This window comes from Neofelis nebulosa, chromosome 1, assembly GCF_028018385.1.
Source record: "Neofelis nebulosa isolate mNeoNeb1 chromosome 1, mNeoNeb1.pri, whole genome shotgun sequence".
In the NCBI taxonomy this organism is placed as follows: domain Eukaryota; kingdom Metazoa; phylum Chordata; class Mammalia; order Carnivora; family Felidae; genus Neofelis; species Neofelis nebulosa.
This window is the reverse complement of record NC_080782.1, coordinates 152381989-152401152: the sequence shown is the minus strand read 5'-3', so window position 1 is coordinate 152401152 and position 19164 is coordinate 152381989. Positions and strand designations below refer to the sequence as shown.

The 19164-nt window shown below is 45.3% G+C and overlaps 1 protein-coding gene across 1 annotated transcript; it reads right to left on the bottom strand.

Moving 5' to 3' along the window:
• Positions 1–5955: 5955 nt before the first annotated feature.
• On the bottom strand, positions 5956–18138 carry PRSS38 (serine protease 38). The gene is made up of 5 exons (XM_058692870.1): positions 17885–18138; positions 17280–17442; positions 16451–16722; positions 6743–6885; positions 5956–6311 (listed from the first exon to the last, which is right to left on the bottom strand). Exons 1-5 carry the CDS (start codon positions 18042–18044, stop codon positions 6057–6059), a joined length of 993 nt encoding a protein of 330 aa, XP_058548853.1. The 5' UTR covers positions 18045–18138; the 3' UTR covers positions 5956–6056.
• Between the last annotated feature and the right edge of the window lie 1026 nt (positions 18139–19164).

The window sequence follows — 19164 nt, the reverse complement described above, 5'->3', positions numbered from 1 at the left end:
ATATAAAGAATTCATATAATTCAATATCAAAGACACAAATAACCTTATTTTAAATGTCAGCTAAAGACTTGAATAGACATTTCTCCAAAGATGATATACAAATGGCCAACAAGCACATGAAAAAATGCTCAACATAATTAGTCATTAGAGGAATGCAAATTAAAAATAATGAAGTGTTACCACACATCCATTAGAATGACTACTATCAAAAAAATAGAAAACAACAATGTTGATAAGGATGTGGACAAATTGGAACCCTCATGCACTGTTGGTATGAATGTAAAATGGTGCGGCTATGGTGGAAAACAGTATGGAAGTTCCCCCAAAATTTGTAAAACTACCCTATGACCCAGAAATTCCACTTCAGCGTATATACCCCCCAAAATTGAAAGCAGAGTCTTGAAGAGATATTGGCACATGCATGTTCATAGCAGCAATATTCACAATATCCAAGAGGTGGAAGCAACACGAATGTCCATCGGTGGATGGATGAATGGGCAGATGTGGTAAATACATTCAATGGAATATTATTCCACCCAAAAAAGTAAGGAAATTTTGACATATGCTACAACATGGATGAACCTTGAGAACACTGTGAAAAGAAGCTGGCCACAAAAGGACAAAGACTGTAGGATTCCACTTAAATGAGCCTAGAACAGTCACACTCATAGAAGTGGAACAGTAGAATGCGCATTTCTAGATGGGGAAGAGGCAAAGGGGAGTTATTGTTTAATTGGCAGAGTTTCAGTTTTGCAAGATGAAAATAGTTCTGGAGATGGATGGTGGGGATGGCTGCACAACAGTGTGAATGTACTTAATGCCACTGAAATATACACTAAAAATGGTTAAAATGTTAAGTTTTATGTTGTGTGTGAGTTTGTTTCTCCACCAGAAAAAGAAAAATTAAAAGGACAGTCTACAGAATGGGAGAAAATATTTGAAAATTACATGTCTTATAATGGATTAATATCCAGAAGGTATAATGAGCTCCTACAACTCTACACCAAAAACCAAATGACCAAATCAAAAATGGGCAATGGGTTTGAACAGATATTTTTCCAAAGAAATGGCCATAAACACACGAAAATATGTCAACATCACTCATCATCAGAAATGCAAAACACGAGATACCACTCTACACACTTTACAGTGGCTATTATAAAATAATCAGGGGTGCCCGGGTGGCTCAGTTGGTTGATGTCCCACTCTCGATTTTGGCTCAGGTCATGATCCCACAGTCATGGGATTGAGCCCTGCTTTGAGCTCCACACTGAATGTGGAGACTGCTTGGGATTCTCCCTCTCTTTCCACCTGGTCCCTGACTCATGCTCTCTCTCTCAATAAAATAAAATAAAATAAAATAAAATAAAATAAAATCGGAAAAGTACAGGTGCTGGCAAGGATGTGGAGAAATTGGACCCCTCATGCACTGTTGTTGAGGACGTGAAATGGTCCAGCTGCCCAGGGAAAATAGTTTGGGTAGTTCGTCCCAAAACTAAATATAGAATTACCATATGACTCAATAATTGTACTTGTGGGCATATATACAAAAGAACTGAAAGCAGGACTCAAACAAATATTTGTATACAAATGTGCACAGTGGTATCTTCCTCAGTAGACAAGACGTGGAAGCAAACCAAACGTCCACCTGCAGATGAATGGATACAGGAAATGTAGCATATATATATACTGGAATATTATTTGCTCTGGAATAGGAATTAAGTTCTGGTACACATTACATAGATGAACCCTGGAAATATGCTGAGTGACATAAGCCTGATGCAAAAGGACAGTGTGTCGTCGGACTTACATGGGGAGAGTAGAATAGGATAGTTCATGGTGACAGGACTTGGGATGGTAGTTGTCAGGGGCTGGGGGTGGCGCACTGTATAGGAGTTATTGCTTAATGGAAGAAGGAAACATCCTGGACATGTATAGTGGTGATGGATGTCCAACAATGTAAATTCACTTAATGCCACTAAAGTCACTGTATGCTTAAAAATGGCTAAAATGGTAGGGGCACCTGGGTGGCTCAGTCGGTTGGGCGTCTGCCTTCAGCTCAGGTCATGATCTCATTGTCTGTGAGTTTGAGCCCCACGTCAGGCTCTGTGCTGACAGCTCAGAGCCTGGAGCCTGCTTCCGATTCTGTGTCTCCCTTTCTCTCTGCCCCTCCCCTTCTCATGCTCTGTCTCTCTCTGACTCAAAAATAAATAAAAACATTTTTAAAAATTTAAAAAAAATTAAATTTAAAAAATGGCAAAAATGGTAAATGTTATATAATGTGTATTTACCACAATTAAAAAAAACAGTTTAAAGACAAAACAGTAAGTGAAAACATTAGTCTTGGAGAACATAACCAAGACATCATAAAAGTTTGGCTCCAGAATTCTTTTTTTTAATGTGAAATTTATGGTCAAATTGGTTTCCATACAATACCCAGTGCTCATCCCAACAGGTGCCCTTCTCAATACCCATCACCCACCCTCCCCTCCCTTCCACCCCCCATCAACCCTCAGTTTATTCTCAGTTTTTAAGAGTCTCTTATGGTTTGGCTCTCTCCCTCTCTTTTTTTTTTTCCTTCCCAAAATTCTTTTAAACATTGGTTGGAGAAGCTTCTCAATGTATGTTCTCTGTAGATTCCCTGCGGATGTGACCGGAATGCCACCTGGATCACAAGTGCCTTCCCTGTACGGGGCCCTGCTAGGGTCACCCTGTGGGCCCGCTAGCCCCATGGTCACCCCCACCTTTTCTCTTCCACCCCCGGCTGGAGTGTCTCGCCAGCCACTCGGCTCTTCTGTTGTCCCTTCCACACTCTCTCTACTGGTTATCCTATTTTCCTCGTGATTTCAACATCAGAGATTCTAGTTTCCATGGTGATGTCTTGAGAGGTTTTGTCTCTTTCAAGTCTTTTTGCATTTTTTCCAGTTTGCATTTTTGGCTTTTTTTTTTTTTTTTTTTTTTTTTTTTTTTGTCCTCGTTGCTGTTTTGACTAGGTTACTCCCTGCCTGTCATTATTGGAATTTTAGTCTGATTGAGAATACCGGGAAAGTGCACAGATTACCCTGAAACCAAGGCATTTAAGTTGCTGCCTGATTCTCATGAGTGATGCTCTGGGGCTCACTCAGTGAGGTGTGGGCACTGTGTCCCTGGCATGCTCACTCCTGCAGTGGCCTCGCCAAGGCCTGTGCAGAGAGTGGCTAAGGGCCAAAGGCCGGCTGGCATTCTGTTGGGACTTGCAGTCCTCTGCTCAATTGGTACAGCATTCAGCAGTGCTTCCAGCGATTCCATCCAAATGGGGACAGGTTATGTGTGGTGCTCTCTCTGTGCACACACTGCATTAGCAGGTGTATTCCTGGCAGCACAGAGCACACATCCTGACCTAAACCCTCGCTTGTAGACCTGCTTCTGGCTGGTGCCTCCAAGCAAGTTGCCCAGATGGCTAGTGATTACTTACCTCTTAGCAGGGAGCCTACTCCATGTAAAAAGGTCTCTTTAGCTGGGTCTCCAGGGGCCCTGGATGGCAAAGGAGGGTGACAGAGGACAGATAAAACATTCAAGTGATGCAGGCGCTAAAGGCCACAAAGATGCTCTGGCCCCGACTGCAGCTCTCTCAGCTTCTTGCCAGAATACAGGGCCAATGACAGCGGATGAACCACTCAGGTCCCTCTTGTCACTGTGGGGCCTGACAGCACTCGGCACACTGCAGCACTCAGTGAATAGTTCTCGCATGCTACATGGGACGAATGTGGTTATGTTCAATCATTCTTAAATTCCTGGGATAAAGTGTACTTGGGTGGATGTACGCTGTTTCTGGGACAAACTATTTGGCCATGCCAAATTGCAGTTTTGAAAACTTAATACCTCCAGCGACTTAAATTAACACATTAGTCATACACTGATTTCCCACATGTACTTGGGCCCCGTTTTGAGTGTCTTATGCACAGACACACACTATCCCGTATCCATGGTCTGTTATAATGATGCAACATTTCAGTGTCTGCTGGGGTAATTCCCCCCATGTCACTGGCCTTCATATGTAGCTTTATTCCTCAGTGTTCTTTCTTCTGTTTTGATATAAACCTCAAAATCAACTATTTAGCTCCAGAAATACACACACATGTGCACACACACACATGCTTGCATGCACACACACATGCACACACACTCATGCACACGTGCATGCACACACTAGGGTTGCTTTGCCTGAGAAAGACTGTGTTAACATTTGTTCAAATCTACTTTTCCTTGTTCTTTCTCCCTCCCCACCCCCACCAGAAGCATTTTAAACATTTCCTCATATGGACGTTCACATTTCTTGTTAAGGCTGTAGGTATCTTCTCTCTTTCACCGCTACTGTAACAGGTGTCTTCTTCCCTTCTGCTATATCTCCTGGCCGGAACCCATTCTGCTTTTGTCATGTTTTGTCTGGTGACTTTACCGAGTATTCTTACCATCTCTGGGAGTTGCACATTGTCCTCTTGTGTGCTCTGGATGTGCTCTAAGTTTTCTGACATAGTTTCAATGTCTCTTTCCTGCTTGCCCGGATGGTTCTCTTCCACAGCTGTGGCGGCTGCTGTTCCAGTGATGTGAAGGGTCAGGAGACACAGGAGCGATGTTCCTGTGACCCAGCCTTAGCAGGAATGCACTGTTTCCCCACCAAGGAAAGGACGGCTTTTAGGCCAAGGCAGCGTGTACCTTACTAGCAATAGCTATCTTTACTTTCTTTCCTTTTATTTTTGGAAAATGGGTTTTGAATTTGTTAAAAGCCTCTTCATTAATATTAGTCTCATTAAGGAAGTAATTAATATGTGAATTACACCTATGGATCCTTGCATTCCTGGAGTAAATCCTACTTGATTACAACGTGCTATCTTAAAGTTGGATTCTGGCGACTAGTCCTTCACCAGGACTTCTGAACTGTAAGCTGGACTGTGGCAGTCCCCTGCTTACGTGTGGTCAGGTGTGTTCATGCACGTGCACCACCAGGGTGAGTCTGGAAGCCTCTCCCCAGTCTGCGTGTGGGCTGCGTAGCAGCACAGAGATAGCCCTCAGCAGAAGGTTTGACAGGTTCCCAAGGAACCCTCAACCAAGGGCTTTTACATTCCTTCTGAAATGTCTCCACTTCTTCTCCAGACTTTGGCCTATTTGAACCTTCCATCTCTACTGTGGTTACCTTTGGTAAATTTCTTTCTAAAAGGTGAAATGTTTCATTTTAAAATTATTTACATAGAATTATACAATACCTTTTATGATTTCAGAGATTTTTTTCTTTAATATTTCCCCCTTGTCATTTCTTGTTTTGTGTATTTTTTGCTCTCAGCTTATATCTTTTTTTAAAATGTTTATTTATTTTTGAGAGAGAGAGTGAAAGAGAGAGAGACAGAGTGTGAGCAGGGGAGGGGCAGAGAGCAAGGGAGACACAGAATCTGAAGCAGGCTCCAGGCTCTGAGCTGTCAGCAGAGCCCAACGTGGGGCTCAAACCCAGCGAGATCATGACCTGAGCCAAAGTCTGGCACTTAACTGACTGAGCCACCCAGGGGCCCCAGCTTATATCTTGATGAAGTTAGTGACTTCTTACTTTTTGATTTTTTTCCCAAAACCAGATGTTTAGAATGTTAGTTTTGGTGTTTTCTTGGCATTTGCCCCCCTGATGTCTGTGTTCATCTTTTTAGTTCTTCCGAATGCCTACTCTCAGCTCACATCTTTCAATTTTCATATTGGAAATTTGGGTACTTAAAAACTCTTTGACACTGACAGGTCTGAGCATTTAAAACTCTGCTGGCTTTGGCTGCACCTGGATTCAATGTCCCGACACTGATGGCCGGCTGGCCTGTGCTTCTCCCCTTGCTGCCTGTCACCCTGATAAGGCCACTGAGTGCCAGGCGATATACACACTCTGTCTTCATGAGGAGGCCTGTGCTCTGAGTGGACAGACAACATAGCACCTCCGGGATGCTCACTTGGTAAACATTTAATATCTTACCACATCTCAGCCCAGAGCACTGGGCCCTTTTGTGGTGAGATGTGGCCCCACATCTGGGCCTGGCCGGTGGCCCTCACAACATTAATAGGACAGCCAGCATGGTCACAGGGACACTGAGGGTGGCGCATAGCATGGAGGAGAGGGTGGGGAGTGGCTGAAGAGGCAGGGGTGTGTGCTCTATGTGATAATGGATCCACTTTGAGAAATAGGAGACCCGCGCATAAACTGCAGGATACATAGGGTATGTGCAGCCACGGCCCCAGCTCACCACTCCAACCTGCAACCAGGTGTGGTTGAATTCACAGACGAGTGGGCCACCAGAGTCACCCTGGAAAAGAGAGGGGGTTCCTGTGAATGGGGAGTTCAGGGTCTGCAGCCTCCTGCATCCCACACACTCAGCCTCACTTTGCCGGTGCCAAGCTCTGCTGCAGGCAGGCTGTGCTCCAGGCACTGTCCTGCCAGCGGGGGTGGGGGGGGGATGGTGCCATGGGGTGACAGATAGTGGGCAAGGCCCCAGGAAGACGTGGAACCTGGGCTGTTCTGGCAGTGCTGGGGTCCACAGGGTGCTGAGTGCTAACTGGAGTCGCATAAGCCACCCAAAACTCCCGCCCAGCTGAAGGCCACATGGTGATGTGCTCCTGAGCCCTACAGGGGACAGGCCATCTGGGACCACCTCCCACTCCCAAAGTGCCCCCTGGCTCAAAGCAGGTGAGCATCTGAGAGCCCCAGGCTTGGCCCCTGACCCTCAGAGGGAAGCACCTCGCACACAGTCTTCATGTTCTTGATGTCCCCGGCACACAGCATGTCCATCATAATATATGACAGGTGTCCGTAGAGCAGCTGGCACAGGGGCAGTGAGATCAGGGGCATCTGTGCCTCCTGCAGCTTGTCTGAGGTGTGGCCTGTCAGAAAAGAGTGCAGGCCCAGTGAGGGGTCCCCAAGGCACCTGTGGTCCTGGGGCCCAGCTGGCTCACCCTGAGGCTCCTCCTGCTCCCGCCCTCCTCATGGCTCCCTCTCTGCACTGGGGTGCCTGGTTTGCTCAGTGGGTATGAAATATATGTGTCATGTGAGTCTTCCTAAAGCAGCGGGAAGGGCCACGCCACGTTCTAGCCTGTTCCCTCCCACTGCTGCAGCTGGGGACCAAACAAGCCTCTGTCAGCCCAGTCCCCAGGTGGCTGAGTGGAGGGCACTGTGTGCAAAATAAAGAACCTCTGGGTTTTGCCGGTGTCACCCCTGCGTGCCTCAGTCTACCTTGACGGGCACAGTCATTGGTCCCAGAAACCTGTGCTCTCCTGGCCTGTGCTCTCAGAGAGGTTCCCATGGCTCTGGGCATCGCTCTGACTGAAGAAAAGCTGTTTGCACAGGCTGCAGACCCGTGCGACCCTGGTGTCAAAGGGGTGCCCATTTGGGGAAGGCAGAGAACCCTCCAGGGGCACCTGGGGAACCACTCTTGGAGCTAGAGAAGGTGACCCAAAGCAGGAGTCAGCAGTGTTTGTGGTTGACACTGGCTGCGCAGGCAGGGTAATGTCAGGAGAGGAGCCACGGACAAGGCAGGTGGTGCAAACGGGCACGCAGAGCAACAGAGAACCCACAAACCAGGGTTTGCAGTGCTGGAAGAGGCAGCCCAGTAAAGTGCATTGGGAAATACGCTGGCTGTAAACCTCTCCACTGTGACCATGCAGGGCAACAAGGAGTGCACTTCTCTCCTGCCATAAGCAAGCAGCAATGTGTCTGCACAGGACACAACTGCTTTCCTACATTGTGGCTGTCCAGGGAACACATAGCAGATGAGGCAAGACCTCAAGGGACCCATGCCCCTTGGGTGGGGAATGTCCCCAGGTACCCGGGCAGCTGGAACCCCAAGGTGGACACCACAGGGAGGGTGTTGCAGAGAGAAGGAGGCCCAGAGGGCACAGAGTCTAGTCTCCCTCAGCCTGCTGCTGGGTCCTGAGCCGTGCATGTGGAGGGTACAGACAATCCCATGGGGAGGATGGGCAGAGGATGGTGGGGTGGACTCCACAGCCCCCAGAGCTCACAGGGGCCTGAGATACCAAGTTCCAGCCATCCCAGAGTGGAGAGTCTTGCTGACCACCCAGACAGTGGTGGAGACAGAGGACGTGTGGTGTAAGCTATCCATCACACTCTCACGGCCGCCACAGCCCCATGCAGCTGGTGGACGGAGGACCAAACTGATGAGCCTGGCAGAGCACAAGGGAAGAGGTGGAAGGAAGATGTGCATGGAAAGTAGCAATAATTTCAATGGCTTGTGTAGGTGTGGCCAGCACACCAGCTCAGAATGCTCGGAAGCCACACGAGAGGTTTGCACTCACTAGTAGGTCTTTCCTCTAAGTCTCCACCGAGAGCCATGGGACAATACAGGAGACAGGGCAGGGGTCCAGAGGGAGAGCCCCTCCACACAGGAGGCCAGGGGATGGCCAGCTGCCACTGGAGGACTGCAAGAGTACAGCTTGCTTCCTTTCTCACCTGTGGACCATGAGCCTTCCATTGGTCGGGAGGACCAAAAGATACTCTTGTCCCAGGACACAGAGTCGAGTGCAGCTGCCCCAGGTGTGCCAGCAACTGTGCACAGAGGCCCATTTCCAATGGGCCCACAGCACTGCCAGGGACCAAGGCTGGACCAGGGCAACTCAGAGATCCTCCTCCCCAGCACCAGTTGCCCCCCAGAGGGTAGGCGACAACGTGCCACAGGTGTGCAGAGGTGCTGAGGTAAAAGGAGGAACAGGAACAGAGAGACACCCCAAGCCCCACATCCAGCAGCCACCATGGAGGGACCTGAGCCTCTGGTGCACTGAAGGCAGCCAGAGCAACAGCAGAACCTGCAACCCAGCTCAAATTCTCACCAGACTTCCCCGCCCTCACCACCCCACTAATGACTCAGCAGAGAAGGGTCTATTCTGGGGTTCACAGGTTTCAGTTCTAAATGTTCTACAATATCTGGCATTCAACAAAAATGTAACAGATATACACACATGCACACACTCACACATGAACTCACAGACATGCATGTGCACCCCTCACCCCACATGCATACATGCACGTGCACACACCTGTACACACACATGCAAACACACATGTAAAAAGGCACACGTGTACACAGGGGGTGGTCTATGAATCTGTCCTTGTGCTAGAATCACATTGTCTTGATATCTATAACTTTACAATATTTTGAAAGTGGGAACTGTGAGTCTGTCCAGCTTTGATCTTCTCCTCCAAGAGTGTGTTTTGGCTACATAGGGACCCTTCCAATTCCATATGAACTTAAGAATCAACTTTTACATTTCTTCAGAAAAGGCACTGGACATGCAGGCCACTTTGGGTGGTGCTGACATTGTGACAAATTTGTCTTCTGACCCGTGAACACAAGCTGCCTTTTCATTTATTTAGGTCTTTCAAAATCCCCCTTGGCAATGTTTTGTAGCACTTGGTTTACAGGTCTTCACCTCCTTGGCTGAATTTACTAAAGGTAGCTTTTCTTTCAGATGATGTAGTATTATTTTCTTAATGTCATTTTGTGATTGTTCAATGAAGGCATATAGAAACTCAGTTAACTTTTGTGTGTGTTGATCTTTATCCTGCAACTTTGCTGAAATTGTTTCTTGTTTGTAGTGGTTGGTTTTATGTGTTGGTTTTTAGGATTACTTGGAATTTGGGTGACTTTTTTTTCTTTTTCTTGCCTAACTTAACTGTCTGAAGCTTCTGGTACAATACAAAATGTCAGCGGTGAGAGTGGCCTTCTTATCCTGCTCATGATTTTAGGCATCAGTTGTCCACCTTTCTCTGCTGGGTAAGATACTGGCTGCGGGTTGTTCATAAATGTCCTTAGTCGTGCCAAGGAAGTACTCCCCTCTTCCTACTTTTTGACTGGCTTTTTTCTTCATGAAAGGACATTGGATCCAGTCAGAGGCTTTTCTGCATCACTTGAGCTGAACATATGGGTTCCTCCTTCATTCCTTTAATGTGGTGTGTTCTATTGGTTAATTTTTGCATGCTGAGCCTCCTTTGTATTCCTGGGACAAATAACACTTTGTTGAAGTGTATAATCCTTTTTTAATGTTTATTTATTTACTTTTTGAGGGAGAGAGAGAGCTCAAGTGGGCAAGTAGGAGAGAGAGAGGGCAAGAGAAATCCCAAGCAGCCTCCGTGCTGTCAGCCCAGAACCCGATGCCAGGCACAAGCTCACGAACCATGAGATCATGACCTGAGTTGAAACCAAGAGTCAGACACTTAACTGACCAAGCCACCCAGATGCCCCAAAGTGTATAATCCTTTTAATGCGCTGTTTTTTTATTTTGATGGCATAATGGTATGTATGTATGTATGTTTGTATGTATGTATTAATTATATAATTTATTGTCAAATTGGTTTCCATAAAACACCCAGTGCTCATCCCAACAGGTGCTCTCCTCAATGCCCATCACCCACTTTCCCCTCTCCCCCCACCCTCCCATCAACCCTCAGTTTATTCTCAGTATTTAAGAGTCTCTTATGGTTTGCCTCCTTCCCTATATGTAACTTTTTTTCCTCCTTTCCCTCACCCATGGTTTTCTGTTAAGTTTCTCAGGATCCACATAAGCGTGAAAACATATGGTATCGGTCTTTCTCTGTATGACTTATTTCACTTAGCATAATACCCTCCAGTTCCATCCATGTTGCTGCAAAAGGCCAGATTTTATTCTTTCTCATTGCCAAGTAGTATTCCATTGTATATGTAAACCACATCTTCTGTATCCATTCTTCAGTTGATGGACATTTAGGCTCTTTCCATAATTTGGCTATTGTTGAGAGTGCTGCTATAAACATTGGGGTACAAGTGCCCCTATGCATCAGCACTCCTGTATCCCTTGGATAAATTCCTAGCAGTGCTATTGCTGGGTCATAGGGTAGGTCTATTTTTAATTTTTTGAGGAACCTCCATACTGTTTTCCAGAGTGGCTGCACCAGTTTGCATTCCCACCAACAGTGCAACAGTTTCTCCACATCCCCTCCAGCATCTGTAGTCTCCTGATTTGTTCATTTTAGCCACTCTGGCGAGAAGTGGTATCTCAGTGTGGTTTTGATTTGTATTTCCCTGTTGAGAAGTGACATTGTGCCTGTTGGCCATCTAGATGTCTTCTTTAGAGAAGTATCTATTCATGTCTTCTGCCCATTTCTTCACTGGATTATTTGTTTTGCAGGTGTGGAGTTTGGTGAGTTCTTTATAGATTTTTGGATACTAACCCTTTGTCTGATATGTCATTTGCAAATCTTTTCCCATTCCGTCGGTTGCCTTTTAGTTTTGTTGATTGTTTCCTTTGGAGTGCAGAAGCTATTTATCTGGATGTGGTCCCAATAGTTCATTTTTGCTTTTAATTCCCTTGCTTTTGGCGATGTGTCAAGTAAGAAATTGCTGCTGCTTAGGTCAGAGAGGTTTTTTTCCTGCTTTCTCCTCTAGGGCTTTGATGGTTTCCTGTCTCACATTCAGGTCCTTCATCCATTTTGAGTTTATTTTTGTGAATGGCGTAAGAAAGTGGTCTAGTTTCATTCTTCTGCATGTTGCTGTCCAGTTCTCCCAGCACCATTTCTTAAAGACACTGTCTTTTTTCCATTGGATACTCTTTCCTGCTTTGTCAAAGATTAGTTGGCCATATATTTGCGGATCCAATTCTGGGGTCTCTATTCTATTCCATTGGTCTATGTGTCTGTTTTTGTGCCAATATCATGCTGTCTTGATGATGACAGCTTTGTACTAGAGGCTAATGTCTGGGATTGTGATGCCTCCCGCTTTGGTCTTCTTCTTCAGTATTACTTTGGCTATTTGGGTTCCATACAAATTTTAGGATTGCCTGTTACAGCTTTGAGAAGAATGCTGGTGCAATTTTGATTGGGATTGCATTGAATATGTAGATTGCTTTGGTAGTATTGACATTTTAACAATATTTATTCTTCCAATCCATGATCATGGAAGGTTTTTCCATTTCTTTGTATCTTCTTCAATTTCCTTCATAAGCTTTCTATAGTTTTCAGCATACAGATCTTTTACATCTTTGATTAGGTTTATTCCTAGGTATTTTATGATTCTTGGTGCAATTTTGAATGGCATCAGTTTCTTTATTTCTCTTTCTGTTGCTTCATTATTGTATAGGAATGTGACTGATTTCTGTATACTAATTTTGTATTCTACGACTTTGCTGAATTCATGTATCAGTTCTAGCAGACTTTTGGTGGAGTCTATTGGGTTTTCCTGTATAATATCAGGTCATCTGCAAAAAGTGAAAGCTTGACTTCATCTTTGCCAATTTTGATGCCTTTGATTTCATTTTGTTGTCTGATTGCTGATGCTAGGACTTCCAACACTACGTTAAACAACAGCGGTGAGAGTAGACATCCCAGTCGTGTTCCTGATCTCAGGGGGAAAGCTCTCAGTTTTTCCCCATTGAGGATGATATTAGCTGTAGGTTTTTCATAAATGGCTTTTATGATGTTTAAGTATGTTCCTTTTCTCCTGACTTTCTCGAGGGTTTTTATTAAGAAAGGATGCTGTATTTTGTCAACTGCTTTTTCTGCATCGATTGACAGGATCATATGTTTCTTTTCTTTTCTTTTATTAATGTGATGTATCACACTGATTGATTTGCAAATGTTGAACCAGCTCTGCAGCCCAGGAAAGAATCCCACTTGATCATGGTGAATAATTCTTTTTATATGCTGTTGAATTCGATTTGCTAGTATCTTATTGAGAATTTTTGCATCCATATTCATCAGGGATATTGGCCTGTAGTTCTCTTTTTTTGCTGAATCTCTGGTTTGGGAATCAAAGTAATGCTGGCTTCATAGAATGAGTCTGGAAGTTTTCCTTTCTTTTCTATCTTTTGGTACAGCTTGAGAAGGATAGGTATTATCTCTGCTTTAAATGTCTGGTGGAATTCCCCGCAGAAGCCATCTGGTCCTGGACTCTTATTTATTGGTAGATTTTTGATAACTGATTCAATTTCTTCACTAGTTATGGGTCTGTTCAAATTTTCTATTTCCTCCTGATTGAGTTTTGGAAGAGTGTGGGTGTTTAGGAATTTGTCTATTTCTTCCAGGTTGTCCAGTTGGTTGGCATATAATTTTTCATAGTATTCCCTGATAATTGCTTGTATTTCTGAGGGATTGGTTGTAATGATGCTATTTTCATTCGTGATTTTATCTATTTGGGTCATCTCCCTTTTTTTTTTGAGAAACCTGACTAGAGGTTTATCAATTTTGTTTATGTTTTAAAAAAACCAACTCTTGGTTTCATTGATCTGCTCTACTGTGTTTTTACATTCTGTATTGTTTATTTCTGCTCTGATCTTTATTATTTCTCTTCTTCTGCTGGGTTTGGGGTGTCTTTGCCGTTCTGCTTCTATTTCCTTTAGGTGTGCTGTTAGATTTTGTACTTGGGATTTAATGTGCTGTTGAATTAAGTTTGTTGGTGTCTTGTTGAGGATTTTTACATCTACATTCACAAAGAATAGTGTCTCATACTTTTGTGTCTTGCTTTGGGATCAGTGTAATGTTGGCTCCATAGAATGAGGTGAGTGTTCTCTTCTCTCTTATGTTTTTCAAATATCATTTGAGAAGAATTGCCGTTAACTTTTCTTTAAATCTTTGGTAGTGTTCATCAGGGAGGCCACCTCGTCCTAGACTTTTATTGTTGAGAGGTTTGTGAATACCAACTTGCTTACTTGTTACAACTCACTTGGAGTTTTAAGTTTCTCTGGAGTCAGTTTTGGTAATTTGGGCATTTCTAGGAATTTTTCCCTTTCATGTATGTTATCAGACTTGTTGGCGTGGAGTTATGTCTAGTATTCTCTTAAAATCCTTTTATTTATGTGATGTCAGTAGTGGTGTTCTCAGTTTCATTTTTGTAGTCAGGCTAGCTAAAGGTTTGTTCATTTTGTTGGTCTTTTCATATAACTAACATTGGTCTTATTGACTATTTTTTTTCTCATCTCCATTTAATTTTCTCTGCTTTCTAGTTATTGTCTGCTTTCTGCTAGCTTTGGTTTAGTTTGTTCTTCTTTTGTTTCTTAAGTTGTAAAGTGAAGTTATTTATCGGAGGTCTTTCTTCTTTATAAATGTTAAGTACTTCTTTTATAAAAGAATAAATGGCATAGCTACAATTTTCCCCCATAGTACTGCTTTTGCTGCACCCCATACGTTTTGGTATGTTGCATTTTAGTTCTTTTCTTATTTGTCTCTAAGTATTTTGTAATTTTCCTTGTGATTTTTTTCTTTGATCCATTTGTTATTTAAGAATGTGTTGTTTACTTTTCATGGTTTTGTGAATTTTTCCATTTTCTTTATATTACTGATTTCTACTTCGCCCTGTCTGGGTCAGAGAAGATATTTTGTAAGATATTTACCTTTAAGATATACTGGGACTTTGTGGCCTAATGTATGGTCTATCCTGAAAAATTTCACAAGTGTACTTGTGTGTGGCTGTTGCGGGGTGGGTGTCTATGTGTGTCTGCTACATCTAGTTGGTTCATTGTGATGTTTGAGTCCTCTCTTTCCTTCCTTATCTTCTGTCTGGTTGTTCAGTCCATTGTTGAGAGAGGCATATTGAAATCTCCAACTATTATGGTAGAGCTGTCTAGTGCTCCTTTCAGTTCTGTCAGTTTTTGCTTCATATATTTTGATGGTTTGTCTTTAGGTGTGTAATGCTTATAATTTTTATATCTTCCTGATGTGTAAACCTTTTATTCATCTATAATGTCCTTCTTTGTCTCTTGTAACTTTTTTTTAAGAGTCTATTTAATTTGGTAATAGTATAGCCACCCTGCTCTCTTTTGGTCACTGCTTGCATGAATATCTTTTTCTGTCCTTTCATTTTCAACTTGTTTGTGCCCTTGGATCTCAGGTGAGTTTCACAAACAGCACAGAATTGGATCATATATTTTTATCCATTCTTCTAATCTCTGTCTTTTGATTGGAGAATTTAATCCATTTACATTTAAAGTAATTACTGATAAGGAAAGACTTCTGTCATGGTTCTATTTGTTTTCTCTATGCCCTGTATCTTTTTGTCCATCATTTCTTGAATTACAGTCTTCTTTTGTGCTTAAACACTTTTTTTCTGTAGTGAAACGTTTAAATTCCTTCTTCATTTCCTTTTGTGTATATTCTACAGATATTTTCTTTGTTACCATGGAAATTACATTGAACGTGATAAAGTTATAACTTTCTAATTTGAATTTCTAGCAGCCTAAATTCAGTAAATTTTTTTAATTAAGTAAAGCAGACATTAATCTTTCTTAAACTGGTATAAGATTAATCTAAAGTCTCCAGACCAGACCACAAATTTATAGCAAGTTATTAGAAGGATTTTCATTAAAATAGAAAATAAGAGGAGACCTAGCATCATTGCAATAAGACCAAAAAATTAAAAAAAAAGGATGAAAATATGGGAAAAGAAATGAAGAAACAGTCCTTATTTGGAAAAAAAATAGGATGTTTCTTTTCCAAATACTAAATTGACAAGGTATTAAAAGTGAGTTCTATAAGGTGGCTGGAAAAATCAATGTGCAAAAATCAATAGCTGTCACTAATCAGCAAATACAATAAAAAAAAAAGTTTTCAGGGGCGCCTGGGTGGCTCAGTCAGTTAAGTGTTCAAGTTCAGCTCAGGTCATGATCTTGCAGTTTGTGAGTTCAAGCCCCATGTTGGGGTCTGTGCTGACAGCTCGGAGCCTGGAGCCTGCTTCGGATTCTGTGTCTCCCCCTCTCTCTACCCCTTGCCCACTCATGCTTTGTCTCTCTCTCTCTCTCTTTCAAAAATTATAAATAAATGTTAAAAAAAGAAAATAAAATATTCAGTAACCATAAAAATTCTAAAGCACTCAGGTATAAACCTAGAAAGAAAATATGAGGCCATTATGGAGAAAACTAAAATAACTAATAGATTTTTAATTTTTTTATGTTCATTTTTATTTTTGAAACAAAGATGGTATGAGTGAGTGAGGGGCAGAGAGAGAGGTACAGAGGATCTGAAGAAAGCTCCAGGCTTTCTGCTGACAGCAGAGAGCTCTTGATGCGGGGCTTGAAATCACAAACTGTGAGATGACCTGGGCCAAAGTTGGATGCTTAACTGACTAAGCCACCCGGGTGCCCCCATTTTTAAAATAAGTTTATAAAGATTGTTTATAAGTTGAATTTAGAATCTTAAGGAAAACTCTGTTTTGAAACCTGTATTTGTATTTTCAATATACTAAATATACATTCTGTACTCAGAATTGATGTAACTCCTTCTCTGTACACAACAAAGACAGCCAGGGATAACAAAACCGCACACTGATAAAGAAATAGTGATTGATGGGTGGGATTTCCAGTCTCCAGACACCTGCACTCCCATAACTGACAGAATTCATTCTTCTCTGTAGTGACACAGAGCTGCCATCCTTCACAAGCTCCAATTAAGAGATTGACCCCTTAGTTCTCTTACCTTGTTGGGAGATGACTCCCCATCCTGTAGCCCAGCAAATGACATTCTGAAGGTTCACATCTGGGGGTGCGACGCAGACTGGGAGCACAGAGTCAGAAAACACAATGCGAGATTTCAGCTGCACCAGGGCAATGTCTCCTCCAATAGGGTGGTACACTTCATACGTAGGGTGAATGATCACCTTGTTCACCTCGAACCACTGGGTGTGATTGCCTGCAACCCTGAGGTCCACAAGGCCCACGTACATATCAAATGCTTCAGTGTTCTTCTCTCTGTGGGGACAGAGGACAGAGGCACAGTGGCTTGTGCACCATGTACCTGGGAAGGGAAGTCTCCTAGGAGTTCACAGGCCCAGGGAGGCCTGGAGCATGGTGGCCTGGGTTTCCCGGCTCTCAGCCAGGATATGGAAAAGCAAACTCCTGCAGCACACTGGGATCCTGGTTGTCTAGGAAAACTGCCCCCAAAGAAGTCCTAAGCTGGGCCCATGGAGGATTCAGGGACTCATCATGACATGTTGCTCACCATCAGCCCAGGAGGGTGAACTTAGGTGTGCAGTGAGTCGCCCATGAAGGTACGTCTTTCCTCACCTCTCCTGTGATGTTTCCTCTCACCTCTCATCCTATGACGAGGCTCCACACCTGTCCCAAAGAGCCAATGGCCCCCAAGGAGCCTTAAGCCCTGTGAGAGGAGAGGCTGCCCTGGCTGGAACTGTGTGCTGGGCCCCACTCTCTCCCCCACTTCTGGGAAGTCCCAGCTGTAGGTAGCCCACGTGGTCAACCCCAGAGGCCCTGGACCTCCTAGGGAATGGCATCTGGTGCTGCCCACTCACTTCTGGAAGCAGTGGGCTGCCGACAGGATCCAGTACTCATCGATGATGGACCCTCCGCAGACGTGGAAGCCTGCATAGTGCACACTGACCTGCCATGGCCACTTCCTCTCTGGGACATCCACGCCCCCCACAATCTTCCCCTGTATGTAACGATGGCCACAGGCTGAGGAGAAAGGGACAGAGTCTGCAAGTTATCAGCGGTGGCAGGTGGGTTGGGTTGGGGAGAAACACAGAGTGGCAGAGAGGTCCTGCCTCTGGGTGAGAAGGGAAGGGAAGGTTTGGGGAGGTCAGGAAGAGGGCAGGGGAAGGGAAAGACAGGGAGGGATGAGGCATGAGAGGGAATGGGAGGGGAAGTTGGGGGGAGGGCCAAGGAAGGGAGGCCAGGGCAAGGGAGGGGATGGGAGTGAGGGTAGGAAAGGGAAGGCAGGTAAGGGAAGGTGCTGAGGAGGGGTGGGGAGGTGCGGGGAAGGGCGTGAAAGGAGGAGAGGAGCAGGGAGGGGCTGGGAGGGGCAGAGAGGGGCAGAGGGGGGGCCTCCACCCCACGGAAAAAGAAGCCCCGAAATCGCCCCTAGGACCCCTTCAACTTGGGCTGGGAAGGGTCCTACCCACGTCTCGGTTCAAGGAGACACCCTTGATCTTGGGGTGTCCGTGGGCTATGGCTGCAACTCGGGTGGGGGGCAGGAGGAGTAGGAGCAGGATGAGGCTGGGGGCTGCAGGCAGTGAGGCTCCAAGCACAGCACGAGGGACAGATGGCTGGGAAGCCATGAGGTGGGAGGGTCCCAGGGGTTCAAGGGCAGGACCGCGACCGACTTGCAACCCTGCTGGGGCATGCGACGCCAGGAAGATGTGAGGGCACCACAGCGCCTCGGCGTAGGGCACGTGACAGCACAGAACACGTGAGGGCACCGCAGCGCCTCGGGGCAGAGCACGTGACAGCACAGAACACGTGAGGGCACCGCAGCGCCTCGGCGTGGGGCACGCAACACCGGGAACACATGAGGGCACCACAGTGCCATGGTAGGGGGCACGTGACAACACAGAACACATGAGGGCGTGCAGCTCCATGGAGCAGGGCACAAGACACCAGGAACATTGATTGGCGGGAACCCTGACTACTTGTTTTGAGCAGACACGTGGTGTCCCAGCCACGTGGGCAGGCTCCCTCCTCCTGGAGTACCCACAGGCTGCAGGCTCCTCATTCCCCATCAGGGAGCCAGTCTCTGGTGGCCTTGTTCCCAGACAGCCCACTCTTGGGGTCACTCCGATTGTACATACCGGCTCATGTGTTCTGGCCTGTCTGTCCACCTTCATGTTTCCCAAGGGACAGAACTCCACCTGCGTCCCCTCACTGCAGGCTTGGGATGGGAAAGAGTGGTGCCTCCTATTCTGGGGTGGGGAGAGAAGAGGGCCCGTCCTGCAGGGGGTGTGGACACATGGCATTGGTTCTCAACCAGGAGCAATGTTCCCAGGGGACATTAGGTAATGTCAGGAGCCATTGTCGATGATCAAAATTGGGGGATGTGGTATTGGCATCTAGTGGGTTGTTCAGGGACGCTGCTAAGTAGCCTACAGTGCACCTGCTGCCACCCTCCCAGAACCAAGAACTGTCCAGACCCAAGGTCAATAATGCTGAGGCTGAGATAGCTCAGCCTGCAGGTTCTGCAGGGACCACCTTACTGTGGGGGAAGGGGTTGGAAGTTGGCCTTCCGCTGATGAATTCTGCTTCTGAGGCACCTTTTGGGGGGCAGAGTGTGGAGCTTTCCCCATGTCTGCCTTGAGAATAGGAAGGATGGTTAGAGTGTTCTATCATGTTGGGCCACCCTGGTCTGTGGGTTTAGTTAAGACTAATGTGTGAGAGTATGTGTGTGCACATGTGTGAGATTCT